Source organism: Triticum urartu, chromosome 6, assembly GCF_003073215.2.
Source record: "Triticum urartu cultivar G1812 chromosome 6, Tu2.1, whole genome shotgun sequence".
In the NCBI taxonomy this organism is placed as follows: Eukaryota; Viridiplantae; Streptophyta; class Magnoliopsida; order Poales; family Poaceae; genus Triticum; species Triticum urartu.
The window spans coordinates 457,216,358-457,235,024 of record NC_053027.1 but is presented as its reverse complement, the minus strand read 5'-3'; the positions used below and the strand labels follow the sequence as shown (position 1 = coordinate 457,235,024).

The window sequence follows — 18,667 nt, the reverse complement described above, 5'->3', positions numbered from 1 at the left end:
GCATAAAACTTGAACATGCCATCCGCATCATGATAATAACATTAAAAATGTTTAAAAATTGTTGTTGCATTAAATTACTAATGCACATGAGGGTTTACCGGATTTGTTGTTTGATGTTTCCGGCCTCATTTAAAATGCCTAACTGTGTATTTTGCTCATGTTTCACCTCTTGCCATGTTTGACAACATTTAAAATTGTTGGGTACCTAAACGAGAGTGAACTAAATAATTGATGTGGTGTTCCGTCAATATGCAACTCGTTGCATATTGAGCTCCACTTAATTTGTAGGATTGTTTGTGCGTTTTTCCATGCCATGCTTCATTAATCCGGACATGCATCATACTTGGTTGTGCATCATGCCATGTTTATGCGGTGGTTGTTTATTATGTTGTTTGCTTCTTTCCGGTGTTGCTTCTTCGGGTTAGTTCCGATAACGTCGCGTTTGTGAGGATTCGTTCGACTTCGTCCGTTTGTCTTCTTCATGGACTTGTTCTTCTTCCTTGCGGGATCTCAGGCAAGATGACCATATCCTCGAAATCACTTCTATCTTTGCTTGCTAGTTTCTCGCTCTATTGCTATGTTGCGATACCTACCACTTGCTTTATCATGCCTCCCATATTGCCATGTGAAGCCTCTAACCCACCTTGTCCTAGCAAACCGTTGTTTGGCTATGTTACCGCTTTGCTCAGCCCCTCTTATAGCGTTGCTAGTTGCAGGTGAAGTTTGTTCCATGTTGGAACATTGGATATGTTGGAATATAACAATATCTCTTATTTAATTAATGCATCTATATACTTGGTAAAGGGTGGAAGGCTCGGCCTTATGCCTGGTGTTTTGTTCCACTCTTGCCGCCCTAGTTTCCGTCATACCGGTGTTATGTTCCTTAATTTTGCGTTCCTTACGCGGTTGGCTTATAATGGGAACCCCTTGACAGTTCGCCTTGAATAAAACTCCTCCAGCAAGGCCCAACCTTGGTTTTACCATTTGCCACCTAAGCCTTTTTCCCTCGGGTTTTCTGAGCCCGAGGGTCATCTTTATTTTAACCCCCTCGGGCCAGTGCTCCTCTGAGTGTTGGTCCAAACTAGAGCCCCTTGCAACGCAACCTCAGGGAAACTTGAGGGTTGGTTTTAGTTGTACGGATTGCTCATCCAGTGTGCCCTGAGAACGAGATTTGTGCAGCTCCTATCAGGATTTGTTGGCACATTCGGGCAGCTTTGCTGGTCTTGTTTTACCGTTGTCGAAATATCTTGTAACCGGGATTCCGAGTCTGATCGGGTCTTCCTGGGAGAAGGAATATCCTTCATTGACCGTGAAAGCTTGTGATGGGCTAAGTTGGGACACCCCTGCAGGGTTTTGAACTTTCGAAAGCCGTGCTCGCGGTTATGGGCAGATGGGAATTTTTTAATGTCCGGTTGTAGAGAACTTGACACTTAACTTAATTAAAATGCATCAACCGCGTGTGTAGCCGTGATGGTCTCTTCTCGGCGGAGTCCGAAAAGTGAACACGGTTCTTGTGTTATGCTTGAACGTAAGTAGTTTCAAGATCACTTCTTGATCATTTTAGTTTCTCGACCGTGCTTTGCTCCTCTTCTCGCTCTCATTTGCGTATGTTAGTCACCATATATGCTAGTGCTTGTTGCAGCTCCACCTCACTACCCTTTCCTACCCATAAGCTTATATAGTCTTGATCGCGAGGGTGTGAGATTGCTGAGTCCTCGTGACTCACAATTACTTCCAAACAATTGCAGGTGCCGATGATACCAGTGCAGATGACGCAACCCAGCTCAAGTGGGAGCTCGATGAAGATCTTGTTCGTTGTGTTGTTCTGTTTCCTGTTGATCAGTAGAGGAGCCCAGTTGGGGCGATCGAGGACCTATGCTTTTGAGGTTGTCTTTATTTTGGTTCCGTAGTCGGACCTTGATTGTATATGGATGATGTAATGCTATATTTATGTATTGTGTGAAGTGGCGATTGTAAGCCAACTCTGTATCTCTTTCTTATTCAGTACATGAGATGTGTAAAGATTACCCCTCTTGCGACATGCCTACAATGCGGTTATGCCTCTAAGTCGTGCTCCGACACGTGGGAGATATAACCGCATCGTGGGTGTTACAAAGCCTTCCCCGACTAGTTGTTGCAGGTAATGGTGATGCTCGTGTGCGTCGGTTTCCTCCTTGGCGGCGATGTTTTGGAGACCCGACACCTCCCTAACCCTTGGGGTGTCACTTCGAGTGAAAACCCAGACCATGCCTTTTGGATCAAAACATGACAGCGTTTTCGACGCCGTCTCCTTATTGGATGTCTCGTTCTTGGAGCGATGGCTCCTCGGGTGGGGCATGATTCCTCATGTTTGGCGGCGCTCCATGACTAGTTTAGCTAGGCAGTGTGGTCATTTTGTACATGTTTTTGCCTGATTTTTTGTATATTGATCGAGCTTGCATGGTTTTTGGTCGATTTTCCTTATGAATTAGTTAATTCTATTTTTAAATAGAGAGGTAAAGCTTTCGCCGACTGCTAGAACACGTTGCGAGTGCAGAGTCTTGTCATGTCATGTAGAGGCGGAGGACGAAAAATATTTAAGATGTGGCAAAGTCTTAAGCAAAGAGTATTTTTGATACAAACCAAAAGAGTAAATGCACATTAACATTGCACACCACAAACAAAATACCAAATACAATGAAAATGTAGATATATTTCAATAGAAAAACAATCTAAAACATACCGATAATGAAGCTTTCAATCGTGTCTAGAAGACCCAGGCAATGGCGGTGCCCTACCCTCCTGCAATTCACAATTTCACAACATTAAAGTATCACTATATTGCATTGCTTCCAAGATGTCAAAAAATGCTATCCAAAAATGATTTAAAATTAAGAAAATACACGTGCATCTAATCTGAATAATTATAGCTCATATAGCACCAAAAATGATTTCCATTTGCAATAGAAGAGATAAATCATTGCAATTAGAACTACTGATTGCTGCATATTACAAGGTATCAAAAAATGCTACAAAATTCAGAAAAATATCCCCATTGGCTCGTTCCCCTTGCTCTCCATCTTCTGCCGACCGAGACGAGAAGGACATGAAGCTGGGCAGCTGGCTGCCATCGTGTTGTGCTGTTGCGTTGTCTGCTAGACCCAGCCGCAGCCGCCGCTCACCGCGTGCCCGCGTCCCTGTCTCATCAGCGCCCAGCCACGCCTCACGCTTGCCCAACGACGAATGCTCGACGCCACAGCCGGCTGCGTCGTTCGGTCGCTGTTTGCCTGGCTCGAATCGCTCCACCACTCCACCTACTCCTGACATGAATGACTCGATCTCGATGCGTTCGTGCATGATGCGTCCCTAGAAGGCCCAAATACTGGGCTGGCTAAGGCGGCCTGGCCCAATAAAATGAACGGCCTCTCTATATATATACTTAGCGATTAGTAATTCCCAGAATCCTAGCGATTAGCGAACGAAGTGTATATATAAAAAATTTGGACCAAATCAAGGTGTGGCGACTGCCACACCTTGCCCACCGGGGGTCCTCCGCCAATGTTGTCATGTGTGCATAGGATCAGTGGCGGAGCTTCACTAGGGCCAAGGGGGGCTGTGCCACCCCCTACCCTAGAGAAATTATATGAAATGGGATTAGTTGTTAAGCTAAAAAGTTAAAGATTATTTAAGTTTAAGCAGAATTTGACCTTTTGGGCCCGGCACTGCGTAGGATCATCCGCACTCTGTTTTCTTAGTCCATATGAATATCCATAGCCCTCTTGCAGCTAACAGACTCGCACTGATCAGCTCAAATAACGAACATTGAAAACCATATATATATGTCCATGAACCATGGAGGGAAAAAAGATATGCCGAGATCGGAAGGCAAAGGTGCGCTACAGCAGGCAGCATGCCTTCCTTCCACTCAACGTTCCACGACACACATGCACAACCAACACCCCACGTTCAAAGATCAAAAAAAGCGGGAGCAGATTCCAAGCTGGCCACTCGCCCACCACACCACCATCGATCAAACCACTGCATGCGAGGCATGCAACGCACTCACCACGCAATCAAACACGTCCAAACGAAACGAAAGCATGGAAAGATTAAAAACCACACACTTGCAATGGAAATCATCGGAAAACCTTATTTGATCCTGCCTGTCCATGCTAAGCATGCTCAACACGGACGCACTATCAGTCACTGATCCCCGGCGCCGACGGCGGCGGTGACAGCAACGCCGTGACGCCGAGGGCGATAGTCGCCAGCTTCCTGAACTCGGCGTCCTCCGCGGCCAGCGGCGACGCGTCGTCGGCCTCGCCGAACGCGTCCTCGCAGGTCCCGGGCGCGTCCAGCGCCGCGCTGAGCTGCGTGAGCGCGTCCCGGGTGGACTTGTCCTCGCCCCGGGCGATGTCTTTCGCGGCCTCGCCGAGCTGGTCCACGGCGTCCGAGTACACCTCCGCGCACACGCCGAGGCGCTCCCGCCTCCCGGCGTCCTCCTCCGAGGCGCACAATGCGGCGATGCGTCTGGCCGTGCCGTTGGCTGTCGCCCCCGCGATCTTTGCCGCGATGGCGGCGAGGCCGCGCGCGTCGGCGGTGGCGCTCGCGCTGTCGGCGTGGAAGGTCTTGACGCAGTAGTTGTAGCCGATGGACGGGTGGCCTGCGGCGAAGGATTTGCATGTGTCTTCTAATGTAGTAGCGGAGGACTCGCTGGTTGACGAGATGAGCAGGAGGAAGAAGACATAGGTGAGCGGCCTCATGGTTGGCTTGGATCGACGGTTTTCGCCTGCGTTGTGTACGTTTCAGGTCTGGTGGTGAATGGGAAAGACAGGCTGACTGTGGAGAGGTAGGGAGTATGTACTAGTGGGGAATGGGGATATGGCGTCCGAGATTGTGGAATGCTCGATCAAAACACGAAAGAAAAATGCTCGGGTTTGTTTTAGTTGTGTCGAATATAGTGTACAAGATAGGTTACAGCTGGACTAGGAGTTGTATTGTGTTTATATAGGATGTGGAGTTGTGTCCTAATAGAACACTTGTATCCTAGGCCTCTCATATATAACAGGGGTAGACACACGATGTAACCTATGCCAACATAATAGCACCGGAACGTAGGGGAAGCCGGCGGCATGTGCCGGTGTCCAGGGCGACCGGGTGCGGTATTGTAGCGGTGTCATGGGAAGGAGCGCCTATAGTCAGGCCCCGGAATGTAGCCATATCGGTGAACCTCGTTAACAAATGTCGGTGTCATGCTTGTTTTGATTGCTTGGTTCTCGGATGATCAATAGTATACCTCAGATTTATTCTAACAAGTGGTATCAAAGCAAGGTTCGAAGAGGTCGTCGGATTGATCTAGAGGATGGATCGTGTCAGATCCAGTGCAAAGACGGCGGTCGTGAGAATTCGGTTTGAGAAATTTCTCTCGTGGAAGCTATCGGTTTGCGGCTGGATAGACCAAGGCGAGCAGCGTGCAGCGTACAGCGGAAGTCCGCGGCGTGCAGCGGAAGTCTCGACGAGATCGATGGAACGCCGCGACATCACGCAAGTGGCATGCAGATCGATGCGTGCGGCGCCTGGAAGCGGTCAGGTTCGGTGCGTGTTGGCGCAGCGATCGTGAGGCCCAGCAATGTGCACGTGGTTCTGCGTAGCGGTAAGATCGACCGTGAGGCAGCGAGTAGCCGGAGGCATCGATGCACCAATTTCATGGTTGTTTCATGGGTCAGGCAGTGGACATCAAGGCGAGGTGCTAGCGCACGGCTTGCGCGTACAGATAGGATGTACTACTGGCCAGGAAGTTGCGAGCTGGACGTGCACGTACTGGAGATTTGTTTTGACAAAAGGAGTTGGCACAAGGCTCAAGAATCATACCGTGATTGCTACTTAGAAAGGAAAGAAAGATAAGTCCAGATGCTACGTGTGTTTGTATGTGGAGTGGAGTTTGACTAGTGTCATTGGTCTCCTCTGGTACGTGCATACAGGAAGGCTATATGGGACTTTATTTTTGGTCTCCTTTTGTTTGGTACACAGTTTGTGTATGGATGGCAGTCACACTTGAGGATTTGAGGAGTCCGCAGCATGTTGAGCAGGATCATGCAAACACAGGGCGTCCAAGACATGCATAGACGTGCACGCAGTTGTGATGCAGGGTGGAGCATGATTACGGTCGGATATGTTCGGCTGGGTCGGACTGGACAGTCTGACGGATCGACGTGAGCCGGTTGGAACAGAAGACGGTGGTGGGATCGGCGACGACGACGTAGGAGCGTGATGCTGATGGTGACCGACTTCTGGGGCGTGGAAACACGTGATGCACATGCCCGAGGCTTGTGCGGCTTCGACAAGACTATGGCGCGGGATTGATTCAAGGTGGTGTATACACGGAGCTTGAAGTCGATGAGGCGCATGGGTGGACTGGTAATCTACCATGGAGTCATGTTGAATGTGGAGCTGGATTGAGGGGCTACGGTGTAAGGATCCAGGGAATCGAAGCCTATTCAGCGGGAAAAGCGAGTGACATGCAGTTCGGACTGGAGCCCAGTGGTCTGATGGAAGCGTGAAACTCGTCATCGGTCGGTGATGATCGGTGGTACTCTGCAGTGGGGGTTGAGTGGTGTGGGTTCGCGACCCTTGAGACCCGACCGAGACAGCAGAGGCTCGACGCGGTAATAGCGGCGAGGCGTGCGGTACGCACGGACATGGAGACGGGCCAGGGCTCTGGTGGCCATACATGTGGTGAGACAACTGCGAATTTGACTCGGGAGGACTATAAGCAATGGTGAAATTCTTTCAAGTTTCAGACAGGTGGTCAAGAAAGGAGAGGTGATGTTGAGTTCAGGTAACTCTCATGTCTGACACCCAATATATGAGTTGTTCACTTTCACGCATGTCAGTGATCAGTGTGTGATGGCGTTGGACTGATGCTCTGGAAGTTGGGAGTGCAAACTAGAGTAATGTGAAACTTGATTTTGCTCGAGTGTTGACTGTGGTCAAGAAAAGAAGGGACTACAAGTTGCAGGTGAAGTCACATGGAGTCTTTGGAGTAGCAGCGGTTCTCATGGGATAAGCTCAAGTCCAATGTACATGGAAGTTTGACGCATGGACAAATTCAGGGTGGTGGAGTATATTCGCCAAGGTGGAGTTTGTTAGAGTTGTGTCGAATATAGTGTACAAGGTAAGTTACAGTTGGACTAGGAGTTGTATTGTGTTTACATAGGATGTGGAGTTGTGTCCTAATAGGACACTTGTATCCTAAGTCTCTCATATATAATGGGGGTAGACACACGATGTAACATATGCCAACATAATAGCACCGGAACGCAAGGGAAGTCGATGGCATGTGCCGGTGTCCAGGGCGAGCGGGTGCGGTATTGTAGCGGTGTCTGTTGGGGAACGTTGCAGAAAACAAAAATTTTCCTACTCGTTTCACCAAGATCCATCTAGGAGTTCATCTAGCAACGAGTCATCGGATGCATCTACATACCTTTGTAGATCGCGTACGGAAGCGTTCAAAGAACGGTGATGATGTAGTCGAACACGACGTGATCCAAATCACCGATGACCAAGCGCCGAACGGACGGCACCTCCGCGTTCAACACACGTACGGGACGGGAGACGTCTCCTCCTTCTTGATCCAGCAAGGGGGAAGGAGAGGTTGATGAAGATCCAGCAGCACGACGGCGTGGTGGTGGATGCAGGGCGTCACAGTAGCAGGGCTTCGCCTATACTACGAGAGAGAGACGTAACGGGGAGAGAGGGAGGCGCCAGGGGCTGGTGTGTCAAGTCCCGTCCTATCCCCCACTATATATAGGGGTGCAGGGGGGGCGCCGGCCCTAGGTAGACGAATCTACTAGGGGGGCGGCGGCCAAGGGTGGGGGGCTTGCCCCCCAAGCAAGGGGGCGCCCCCTTTAGGGTTCCCCCCCAACCCTAGGCGCATGGGCCCTTGGGGGGGTGGCGCCCCAGCCCACTTTGGGTTGGGTCCCCTCCCACTTCAGCCCATGGGGCCCCTCGGGATAGGTGGCCCCACCCGGTGGACCCCCGGGACCCTTCCGGTGGTCCCGGTACAATACCGGTGACCCCGAAACTTGTCCCGATGGCCGAAATAGCACTTTTTATATATAATTCTTTACCTCCAGACCATTCCGGAACTCCTCGTGACGTCCGGGATCTCATCCGGGACTCCGAACAACATTCGGGTTACTGCATATACATATCTTCACAACCCTAGCGTCACCGAACCTTAAGTGTGTAGACCCTACGGGTTCGGGAGACAAGCGGACATGACCGAGACGACTCTCCGGTCAATAACCAACAGCGGGATCTGGATACCCATGTTGGCTCCCACATGCTCCACGATGATCTCATCGGATGAACCACGATGTCGAGGATTCAATCAACCCCATATGCAATTCCCTTTGTCAATCGATATGTTACTTGCCCGAGATTCGATCGTCGGTATCCCAATACCTCGTTCAATCTCGTTACCGGCAAGTCACTTTACTCGTACCGTAATGCATGATCCCGTGACCAGACACTTGGTCACTTTGAGCTCATTATGATGATGCATTACCGAGTGGGCCCGGTGATACCTCTCCGTCATACGGAGTGACAAATCCCAGTCTTGATCCGTGTCAACCCAACAGACACTTTCGGAGATACCCGTAGTCTACCTTTATAGTCACCCATTTACGTTGTGACGTTTGGTATACCCAAAGCACTCCTACGGTATCCGGGAGTTACACGATCTCATGGTCTAAGGAAAAGATACTTGACATTGGAAAAACTCTAGCAGACGAACTATACAATCTTGTGCTATGTTTAGGATTGGGTCTTGTCCATCACATCATTCTCCTAATGATGTGATCTCGTTATCAATGACATCCAATGTCCATAGCCAGGAAACCATGACTATCTGTTGATCAACGAGCTAGTCAACTAGAGGCTTACTAGGGACATGTTGGTGTCTGTTATTCACACATGTATTACGATTTCCGGATAATACAATTATAGCATGAATAAAGACAATTATCATGAACAAGGAAATATAATAATAATTACGTTGTGACGTTTGGTATACCCAAAGCCACTCCTACGGTATCCGGGAGTTACACGATCTCATGGTCTAAGGAAAAGATACTTGACATTGGAAAAACTCTAGCAGACGAACTATACGATCTTGTGCTATGTTTAGGATTGGGTCTTGTCCATCACATCATTCTCCTAATGATGTGATCTCGTTATCAATGACATCCAATGTCCATAGCCAGGAAACCATGACTATCTGTTGATCAACGAGCTAGTCAACTAGAGGCTTACTAGGGACATGTTGGTGTCTGTTATTCACACATGTATTACGATTTCCGGATAATACAATTATAGCATGAATAAAGACAATTATCATGAACAAGGAAATATAATAATAATGTTTTTATTATTGCCTCTAGGGCATATTTCCAACAGTCTCCCACTTGCACTAGAGTCAATAATCTAGTTACATTGTGATGAATCGAACACGCATGGAATTCTGGTGTTGATCATGTTTTGCTCTAGGGAGAGGTTTAGTCAACGGATCTGCTACATTCAGGTCCGTATGTACTTTACAAATCTCTATGTCTCCATCTTGAACATTTTCACGAATGGAGTTGAAGCGACGCTTGATGTGCCTTGTCTTCTTGTGAAACCTGGGCTCCTTGGCAAGAGCAATAGCTCCAGTGTTGTCACAGAAGAGCTTGATCGGCCCCGACGCATTGGGTATGACTCCTAGGTCGGTGATGAACTCCTTCACCCATATTGCTTCATGTGCTGCCTCCGAGGCTGCCATGTACTCCGCTTCACATGTAGATCCCGCCACAACGCTTTGCTTGCAACTGCACCAGCTTACTGCCCCACCATTCAAAATATACACGTATCCGGTCTGTGACTTAGAGTCATCCAGATCTGTGTCGAAACTAGCGTCGACGTAACCCTTTACGATGAGCTCTTCGTCACCTCCATAAACGAGAAACATTTCCTTAGTCCTTTTCAGGTACTTCAGGATATTCTTGACCGCTGTCCAGTGTTCCTTGCCGGGATTACTTTGGTACCTTCCTACCAAACTTACGGCAAGGTTTACATCAGGTCTGGTACACAGCATGGCATACATAATAGAACCTATGGCTGATGCATAGGGGATGACGCTCATCTCTTCTATATTTTCTGCCGTGGTCGGACATTGAGCTGAGCTCAATTTCATACCTTGTAACACAGGCAAGAACCCCTTCTTAGATTGATCCATATTGAACTTCTTCAATATCTTATCAAGGTATGTGCTTTGTGAAAGACCTATGAGGCGTCTCGATCTATCCCTATAGATCTTGATGCCTAATATATAAGCAGCTTCTCCAAGGTCCTTCATTGAAAAACTTTTATTCAAGTAGGCCTTGATGCTGTCCAAGAGTTCTATATCATTTCCCATCAAAAGTATGTCATCTACATATAATATGAGAAATGCTACAGAGCTCCCACTCACTTTCTTGTAAACGCAGGCTTCTCCATAAGTCTGCGTAAACCCAAACGCTTTGATCATCTCATCAAAGCGAATGTTCCAACTCCGAGATGCTTGCACCAGCCCATAAATCGAGCGTTGGAGCTTGCACACCTTGTCAGCATTCTTAGGATCGACAAAACCTTCCGGCTGCATCATATACAATTCTTCCTTAAGGAAACCATTAAGGAATGCCGTTTTGACGTCCATTTGCCATATTTCATAATCATAGAATGCGGCAATTGCTAACATGATTCGGACGGACTTCAGCTTCGCTACCGGTGAGAAAGTCTCATCGTAGTCAACCCCTTGAACTTGTCGATAACCCTTAGCGACAAGCCGAGCTTTATAGATGGTCACATTACCATCCGCGTCTGTCTTCTTCTTAAAGATCCATTTATTTTCTATGGCTCGCCGTTCAACAGGCAAGTCAGTCAAAGTCCATACTTCATTTTCATACATGGATCCTATCTCGGATTTCATGGCTTCTAGCCATTTGTCGGAATCCGGGCCCGCCATCGCTTCTTCATAATTCGAAGGTTCACCATTGTCTAACAACATTATTTCCAAGACAGGGTTGCCGTACCACTCTGGTGCGGAACGTGTCCTAGTGGACCTTCGAATTTCAGTGGGAGCTTGATCAGAAGTATCTTGATCATTATCATTAACTTCCTCTCTAGTCGGTGCAGGCACCTCAGGAACATTTTCTTGAGTTGCGCCATTTTCCGGTTCAAGAGGTAATACTTCATCAAGCTCCACTTTCCTCCCACTTACTTCTTTCGAGAGAAACTCTTTCTCTAGAAAGGACCCATTCTTGGCAACAAAGATCTTGCCTTCGGATCTGAGGTAGAAGGTGTACCCAATAGTTTCTTTTGGGTATCCTATGAAGACGCATTTTTCCGACTTGGGTTCGAGCTTTTCAGGTTGAAGTTTCTTGACATAAGCATCGCATCCCCAAACTTTTAGAAACGACAGCTTAGGTTTCTTCCCAAACCATAATTCATACGGTGTCGTCTCAACGGATTTCGACGGAGCCCTATTTAAAGTGAATGCGGCAGTCTCTAAAGCATAGCCCCAAAAGGATAGTGGTAAATCGGTAAGAGACATCATAGATCGCACCATATCTAATAGAGTGCGATTACGATGTTCGGACACACTGTTACGCTGAGGTGTTCCAGGCGGCGTGAGTTGTGAAACTATTCCACATTTTCTTAAGTGTGTGCCAAACTCGTGACTCAAGTATTCTCCTCCACGATCTGATCGTAGAAACTTGATTTTCCTGTCACGTTGATTTTCAACCTCACTCTGAAATTCCTTGAACTTTTCAAAGGTTTCAGACTTGTGTTTCATTAAGTAGACATACCCATATCTACTCAAGTCATCAGTGAGGGTGAGAACATAACGATAGCCACCGCGAGCCTCAACACTCATTGGACCGCACACATCAGTATGTATGATTTCCAATAAGTTGGTTGCTCGCTCCATTGTTCCCGAGAAGGGAGTCTTAGTCATTTTACCCATGAGGCATGGTTCGCACGTGTCAAATGATTCATAATCAAGAGACTCTAAAAGTCCATCTGCATGGAGCTTCTTCATGCGTTTGACACCTATGTGACCAAGGCGGCAGTGCCACAAGTATGTGGGACTATCATTATCAACCTTACATCTTTTGGTACTCACACTATGAATATGTGTAGCAATATGCTCGAGATTCATTAAGAATAAACCATTTACCATAGGAGCATGACCATAAAACATATCTCTCATATAAATGGAACAACCATTATTCTCAGATTTAAATGAGTAGCCATCTCGAATTAAACGAGATCCCGATACAATGTTCATGCTCAAAGCTGGCACTAAATAACAATTATTGAGGTTTAAAACTAATCCCGTAGGTAAATGTAGAGGCAGCGTGCCGACGGCGATCACATCGACCTTGGAACCATTCCCGACGCGCATCGTCACCTCGTCCTTCGCCAGTCTCCGTTTATTCCACAGCTCCTGCTGTGAGTTACAAATATGAGCAACGGCACCGGTATCAAATACCCAGGAGTCACTATGGTAAGGTACACATCAATTACATGTATATCAAATATACCTTTGGTGTTGCCGGCCTTCTTGTCCGCTAAGTATTTGGGGCAGTTCCGCTTCCAGTGACCCTTCCCTTTGCAATAAAAGCACTCCGTCTCAGGCTTGGGTCCATTCTTTGGCTTCTTCCCGGCAGCTTGCTTGCCGGGCGCGGCAACCTCCTTGCCGTCCTTCTTGAAGTTCTTTTTACCCTTGCCTTTCTTGAACTTAGTGGTTTTATTGACCATCAACACTTGATGTTCCTTCTTGACTTCTACCTCCGCTGATTTCAGCATTGAGAACAACTCAGGAATGGTCTTTTGCATCCCCTGCATGTTGAAGTTCATCACAAAGCTCTTGTAGCTTGGTGGAAGCGACTGGAGGATTCTGTCAATGACCGCATCATCCGGGAGATTAACTCCCAGCTAAGACAAGCGGTTATGTAACCCAGACATAGTGAGTATGTGCTCACTGACAGAACTATTTTCCTCCATCTTACAGCTGAAGAACTTATCGGAGACTTCATATCTCTCGATCCAGGCATGAGCTTGAAAAACCATTTTCAGCTCTTCAAACATCTCATATGCTCCATGTCTCTCAAAACGCTTTTGGAGCCCCAGCTCTAAGCTGTAAAGCATGCCGCACTGAACGAGGGAGTAGTCGTCAACACGTGTCTGCCAAGCGTTCATAACGTCTTGGTTCTGTGGGACGGGTGGATCACCTAGCGGTGCTTGTAGGACATAATCTTTCTTGGCAGCTATGAGGATGATCCTCCGATTTCAGACCCAGTCCGTATAGTTGCTGCCATCGTCTTTTAGCTTGGTTTTCTCTAGGAACGCGTTGAAGTTGAGGACTACGTTGGCCATTTGATCTACAAGACATATTGCAAAGATTTTAGACTAAGTTCATGATAATTAAGTTCATCTAATCAAATTATTTATGAACTCCCACTTAGATTAGACATCCCTCTAGTCATCTAAGTATTACATGATCCGAGTTAACTAGACCGTGTCCGATCATCACGTGAGACGGACTAGTCAACGTCGGTGAACATCTTCATGTTGATCGTATCTTCTATACGACTCATGCTCGACCTTTCGGTCTTCTGTGTTCCGAGGCCATGTCTGTACATGCTAGGCTTGTCAAGTTAACCCTAAGTGTTTTGCATGTGTAAAACTGTCTTACACCCGTTGTATGTGAACGTAAGGATCTATCACACCCGATCATCACGGCGTGCTTCGAAACGACGAACTTTAGCAACGGTGCACAGTTAGGGGAGAACACTTCTTGAAATTGTTATGAGGGATCATCTTATTTACTACCGTCATTCTAAGTAAACAAGATGCAAAACATGATAAACATCACATGCAATCAATTAATAAACGTGACATGATATGGCCAATATCACATAGCTTCTTTGATCTCCATCTTGGGGCTCCATGATCATCTTGTCACCGGCTTGACACCATGATCTCCATCATCGTGTCTCCATGAAGTTGCTCGCCAACTATTACTTCTACTACTATGGCTAACGCGTTTAGCAATAAAGTAAAGTAATTTACATGGCGTTTCTCAATGACACGCAGGTCATATAAAAGAATAAAGACAACTCCTATGGCTCCTGCCGGTTGTCATACTCATCGACATGCAAGTCGTGATTCCTATTACAATAGCATGAGCATCTCATACATCACATATAGATCATTCATCATTCATCACAACTTTGGCCATATCATATCACAAACCACTTGCTGCCAAAACAAGTTAGACGTCCTCTAATTGTTGTTGCAAGTTTTAAGTGGCTGAATTAGGGTTCTAGCAAGAACGTCTTCTTACCTACGTTAAAGTCACAACGTGATTTGTCAACTTCTATTTACCCTTCATAAGGACCCTGTTCATCGAATCCGCTCCAACTAAAGTGGGAGAGACAGACACCCGCCAGCCACCTTATGCAACTAGTGCATGTTAGTCGGTGGAACCGGTCTCACGTAAGCGTACGTGTAAGGTTGGTCCGGGCCGCTTCATCCCACAATGCCGCTGAAGCAAGAAAAGACTAGTAGTTGCAAGAAAGTTGACAAATCTACGCCCACAACAAATTGTGTTCTACTCGCGCAAGAAGAACTACGCATAGACCTAGCTCATGATGCCACTGACTGTTGGGGAACGTTGCAGAAAACAAAAATTTTCCTACTCGTTTCACCAAGATCCATCTAGGAGTTCATCTAGCAACGAGTCATCGGATGCATCTACATACCTTTGTAGATCGCGCACGGAAGCGTTCAAAGAACGGTGATGATGTAGTCGAACACGACGTGATCCAAATCACCGATGACCAAGCGCCGAACGGACGGCACCTCCGCGTTCAACACACGTACGGGACGGGAGACGTCTCCTCCTTCTTGATCCAGCAAGGGGGAAGGAGAGGTTGATGAAGATCCAGCAGCACGACGGCGTGGTGGTGGATGCAGGGCGTCACAGTAGCAGGGCTTCGCCTATACTACGAGAGAGAGACGTAACGGGGAGAGAGGGAGGCGCCAGGGGCTGGTGTGTAAGTCCCTCCTCTCCCCCACTATATATAGGGGTGCTAGGGGGGCGCCGGCCCTAGTAGATGGAATCTACTAGGGGGGGCGGCGGCCAAGGGTGGGGGGCTTGCCCCCCAAGCAAGGGGGCGCCCCCTCTAGGGTTTCCCCTCAACCCTAGCCGCATGGGCCCTTAGGGGGTGGCGCCCCAGCCCACTTTGGGCTGGGTTCCCTCCCACTTCAGCCCATGGGGCCCCCCGGGATAGGTGGCCCCACCCGGTGGACCCCCGGGACCCTTCCGGTGGTCCCGGTACAATACCGGTGACCCCGAAACTTGTCCCGATGGCCGAAACAGCACTTCCTATATATAATTCTTTACCTCCGGACCATTCCGGAACTCCTCGTGACGTCCGGGATCTCATCCGGGACTCCGAACAACATTCGGTTACTGCATATACATATCTTCACAACCCTAGCGTCACCGAACCTTAAGTGTGTAGACCCTACGGGTTCGGGAGACAAGCAGACATGACCGAGACGACTCTCCGGTCAATAACCAACAGCGGGATCTGGATACCCATGTTGGCTCCCACATGCTCCACGATGATCTCATCGGATGAACCACGATGTCGAGGATTCAATCAACCCCGTATGCAATTCCCTTTGTCAATCGATATGTTACTTGCCCGAGATTCGATCGTCGGTATCCCAATACCTCGTTCAATCTCGTTACCGGCAAGTCACTTTACTCGTACCGTAATGCATGATCCCGTGAGACCAGACACTTGGTCACTTTGAGCTCATTATGATGATACATTACCGAGTGGGCCCGGTGATACCTCTCCGTCATACGGAGTGACAAATCCCAGTCTTGATCCGTGTCAACCCAACAGACACTTTCGGAGATACCCGTAGTCTACCTTTATAGTCACCCATTTACGTTGTGACGTTTGGTATACCCAAAGCACTCCTACGGTATCCGGGAGTTACACGATCTCATGGTCTAAGGAAAAGATACTTGACATTGGAAAAACTCTAGCAGACGAACTATACAATCTTGTGCTATGTTTAGGATTGGGTCTTGTCCATCACATCATTCTCCTAATGATGTGATCTCGTTATCAATGACATCCAATGTCCATAGCCAGGAAACCATGACTATCTGTTGATCAACGAGCTAGTCAACTAGAGGCTTACTAGGGACATGTTGGTGTCTGTTATTCACACATGTATTACGATTTCCGGATAATACAATTATAGCATGAATAAAGACAATTATCATGAACAAGGAAATATAATAATAATGCTTTTATTATTGCCTCTAGGGCATATTTCCAACAGTGTCATGGGGAGGAGCGCCCATAGTCAGGCTTCGAGGATGTAGCCATATCGGTGAACCTCGTTAACAAATCTCGGTGTCATGCTCGTGTGATTGCTTGGTCCTCAGATGATCAATGGTATGCCTCGGATTTATCTACTACCCCTATAAAAGGAAGAGAGGGCGGAGAACCAAATCATCTCATCCATCCATCAGCAAAATCCAATGACCCTTAATCCTTCGGTGTTTAACACTGCAAACACGCATCAAGCCAACAATCCATCGATCATCGATCACTAACGCTGCCCCGCCGCTAAAAAAAAGAAACCGTTCGCACAAACCTCTCGCCCCGCCCGCACGTCGCATGACCTCATGCCCCCGCGCCGTTCCTCCCGCAGCCGGGCGCGGGCCGCAGGTCACCGAGCCGCCGCCTCGGAGCCGCCGCCGGAGCCGCCCTTCACCGCGGGCCACGGGAGCCGCCGCGCCCTTCGCCGCAGGTCGCTGCCCGAGCCGTCGCCGTGTACAGCGAGGTGCAGACGAGCCGCATCGGCACACGCTGCCCCTTCCCTCCGTCCTCCGCTTCCATTTCACACTCGCCGACGGGCCCACCACCACCGCCGCCGCGGGAAGCCCCGGTGAGTAATGAACTCCCTATGTCTTGGATGCGTCGCTCCCGGACCTTGGCCAGCAGAATCGCGGTCTGGGCTTCTTTGAATTTTGGATTTGACGGCCTTGACTCGATCTGCCACAGATGAGATCGCCAAGCTGTTCCCAAACTTGTACGGTCAGCCTTCGGCCGAGCCGGTCACATCGAAGCTGCTCAAGATCAGCGTCGTGCCTTCTGGTGGCCAGGCTCTAGGGGGGCAGAATGTGATCTGCGATGTCTTTGATAAGTGCGAGTGATCTCTATCTGCACATTCGTTTAGCACTAGCTGAGACCAATTGAAATTGGAAATAGGTGTTCATAATTGAATTAAAAAGGTGTTAGTGCACTGCGTCAGTCTCTTCTTTGATGGAAAATATGAGGATAGATCTTTTTAGATTTTGTTGCTTTTGATGTGTTTCCTGAATAATTCTTGTCGTTGACTTGTCATGGTTGGTGTTGTGGATCTGATTACCCGCGGGAGCGTGCCAAAGGCAGCACCTGTATGGATTCAGCGGAGGCCCGGCTGGTGTCATGAAGGGAAGTACGTCCAGGTGACTGCTGATTTCATGTACCCCTAATGAAACCAGGTATGTCAACATAACCTTTACTAAGCACACTTATTGAAATTTCAGTACTTCATATAGACTTTGGTCATCACCATTTTCAAAACGGGAAGTGGATCATTAGTAGGGATTTTGCTTAGGTACTTTCATGAATTAACATATGATATTTTTTTTCTTTTGAAGTATCCTTGTGCGTATAAGAAATTTATGACCACTAGGAAAATGGCCCGTGCGTTGCAACGTGATAGATATTCCTCGCACTCCTCCGACACTCATAATCCAATCAGTATGGTTTAAAAAATATGGTCAAATATCCCTAACATTAAGAAGAATTGTTCTTTCAAGCCAATCATCTTTGCAAAAGGTCTAATACATTGTTTTTTTTTGGCAGGGGAAATGAATGCATTGTTCGACTTGTGGGCCGTTCTTGTGAACAACTTTTCTTATCTCAATTGGCTAAAGCAACCCTGATTACTCAAGATAATTTTGGTTTTTTTAGACAAGATTAGGGATTTTATTGATCATCACCGTATGCAGGCCCATATATGTGAAGGCACAATGTGCATGTAATCCCTTGTATATTAAGCAAGGCCCATAATGCTCCTTTGATTATGTGTAATGTTCTCCTTCCTTATTCAAGTTGAGGATTAGAGGGTGTCCTTCCTTGTTTTCCTCCTTCCTTATATTCCTAGGTGTGGACTGCTTCTTTCATATATTCCTTCCCTTCCTTATTTCTTTGCACTCGCATGAAATCCTCTTATTTTTCTTCCTTAGTTTCTCTACCACAACGACTTCAGTTTCTTTTGTCCTTCCTTATTTTCCCTGCCACAATGGACTCAATTCCTTTCCTTCCTTATTACTTCTTTGCATATCGGCTGAAATCTTTTTATTTCCTTGGTACTTCACAAGAATCCTGTTAATTGTGTCGCACGAATCCTTCGATTTTGTTTCTCTGCTTATTGATTCTTGAGGCGCTTATTGATTTTAAATTGCTTACATATAAAGTTGATTAGGCGGATGGTAAAGAAAGGATATGAGATAATTTTATAA

The 18,667-nt window shown here is 47.5% G+C and overlaps 1 protein-coding gene and 1 pseudogene across 1 annotated transcript; one reads left to right on the top strand and one right to left on the bottom strand.

Moving 5' to 3' along the window:
- Positions 1–3,792: 3,792 nt before the first annotated feature.
- On the bottom strand, positions 3,793–4,865 carry LOC125512365 (putative invertase inhibitor). Its single transcript, XM_048677459.1, has one exon. The coding sequence runs from the start codon at positions 4,740–4,742 to the stop codon at positions 4,179–4,181; it is 564 nt and encodes a 187-aa protein (XP_048533416.1). The 5' UTR covers positions 4,743–4,865; the 3' UTR covers positions 3,793–4,178.
- On the top strand, positions 4,861–17,311 carry LOC125516849 (annotated as a pseudogene).
- The last annotated feature ends 1,356 nt before the right edge of the window (positions 17,312–18,667 follow it).

Excerpts from the sequence above, each read along its gene's own strand:
- LOC125512365 (XM_048677459.1), bottom strand. The coding sequence starts at position 4,742 with ATGAGGCCGCTCACCTATGTCTTCTTCCTCCTGCTCATCTCGTCAACC.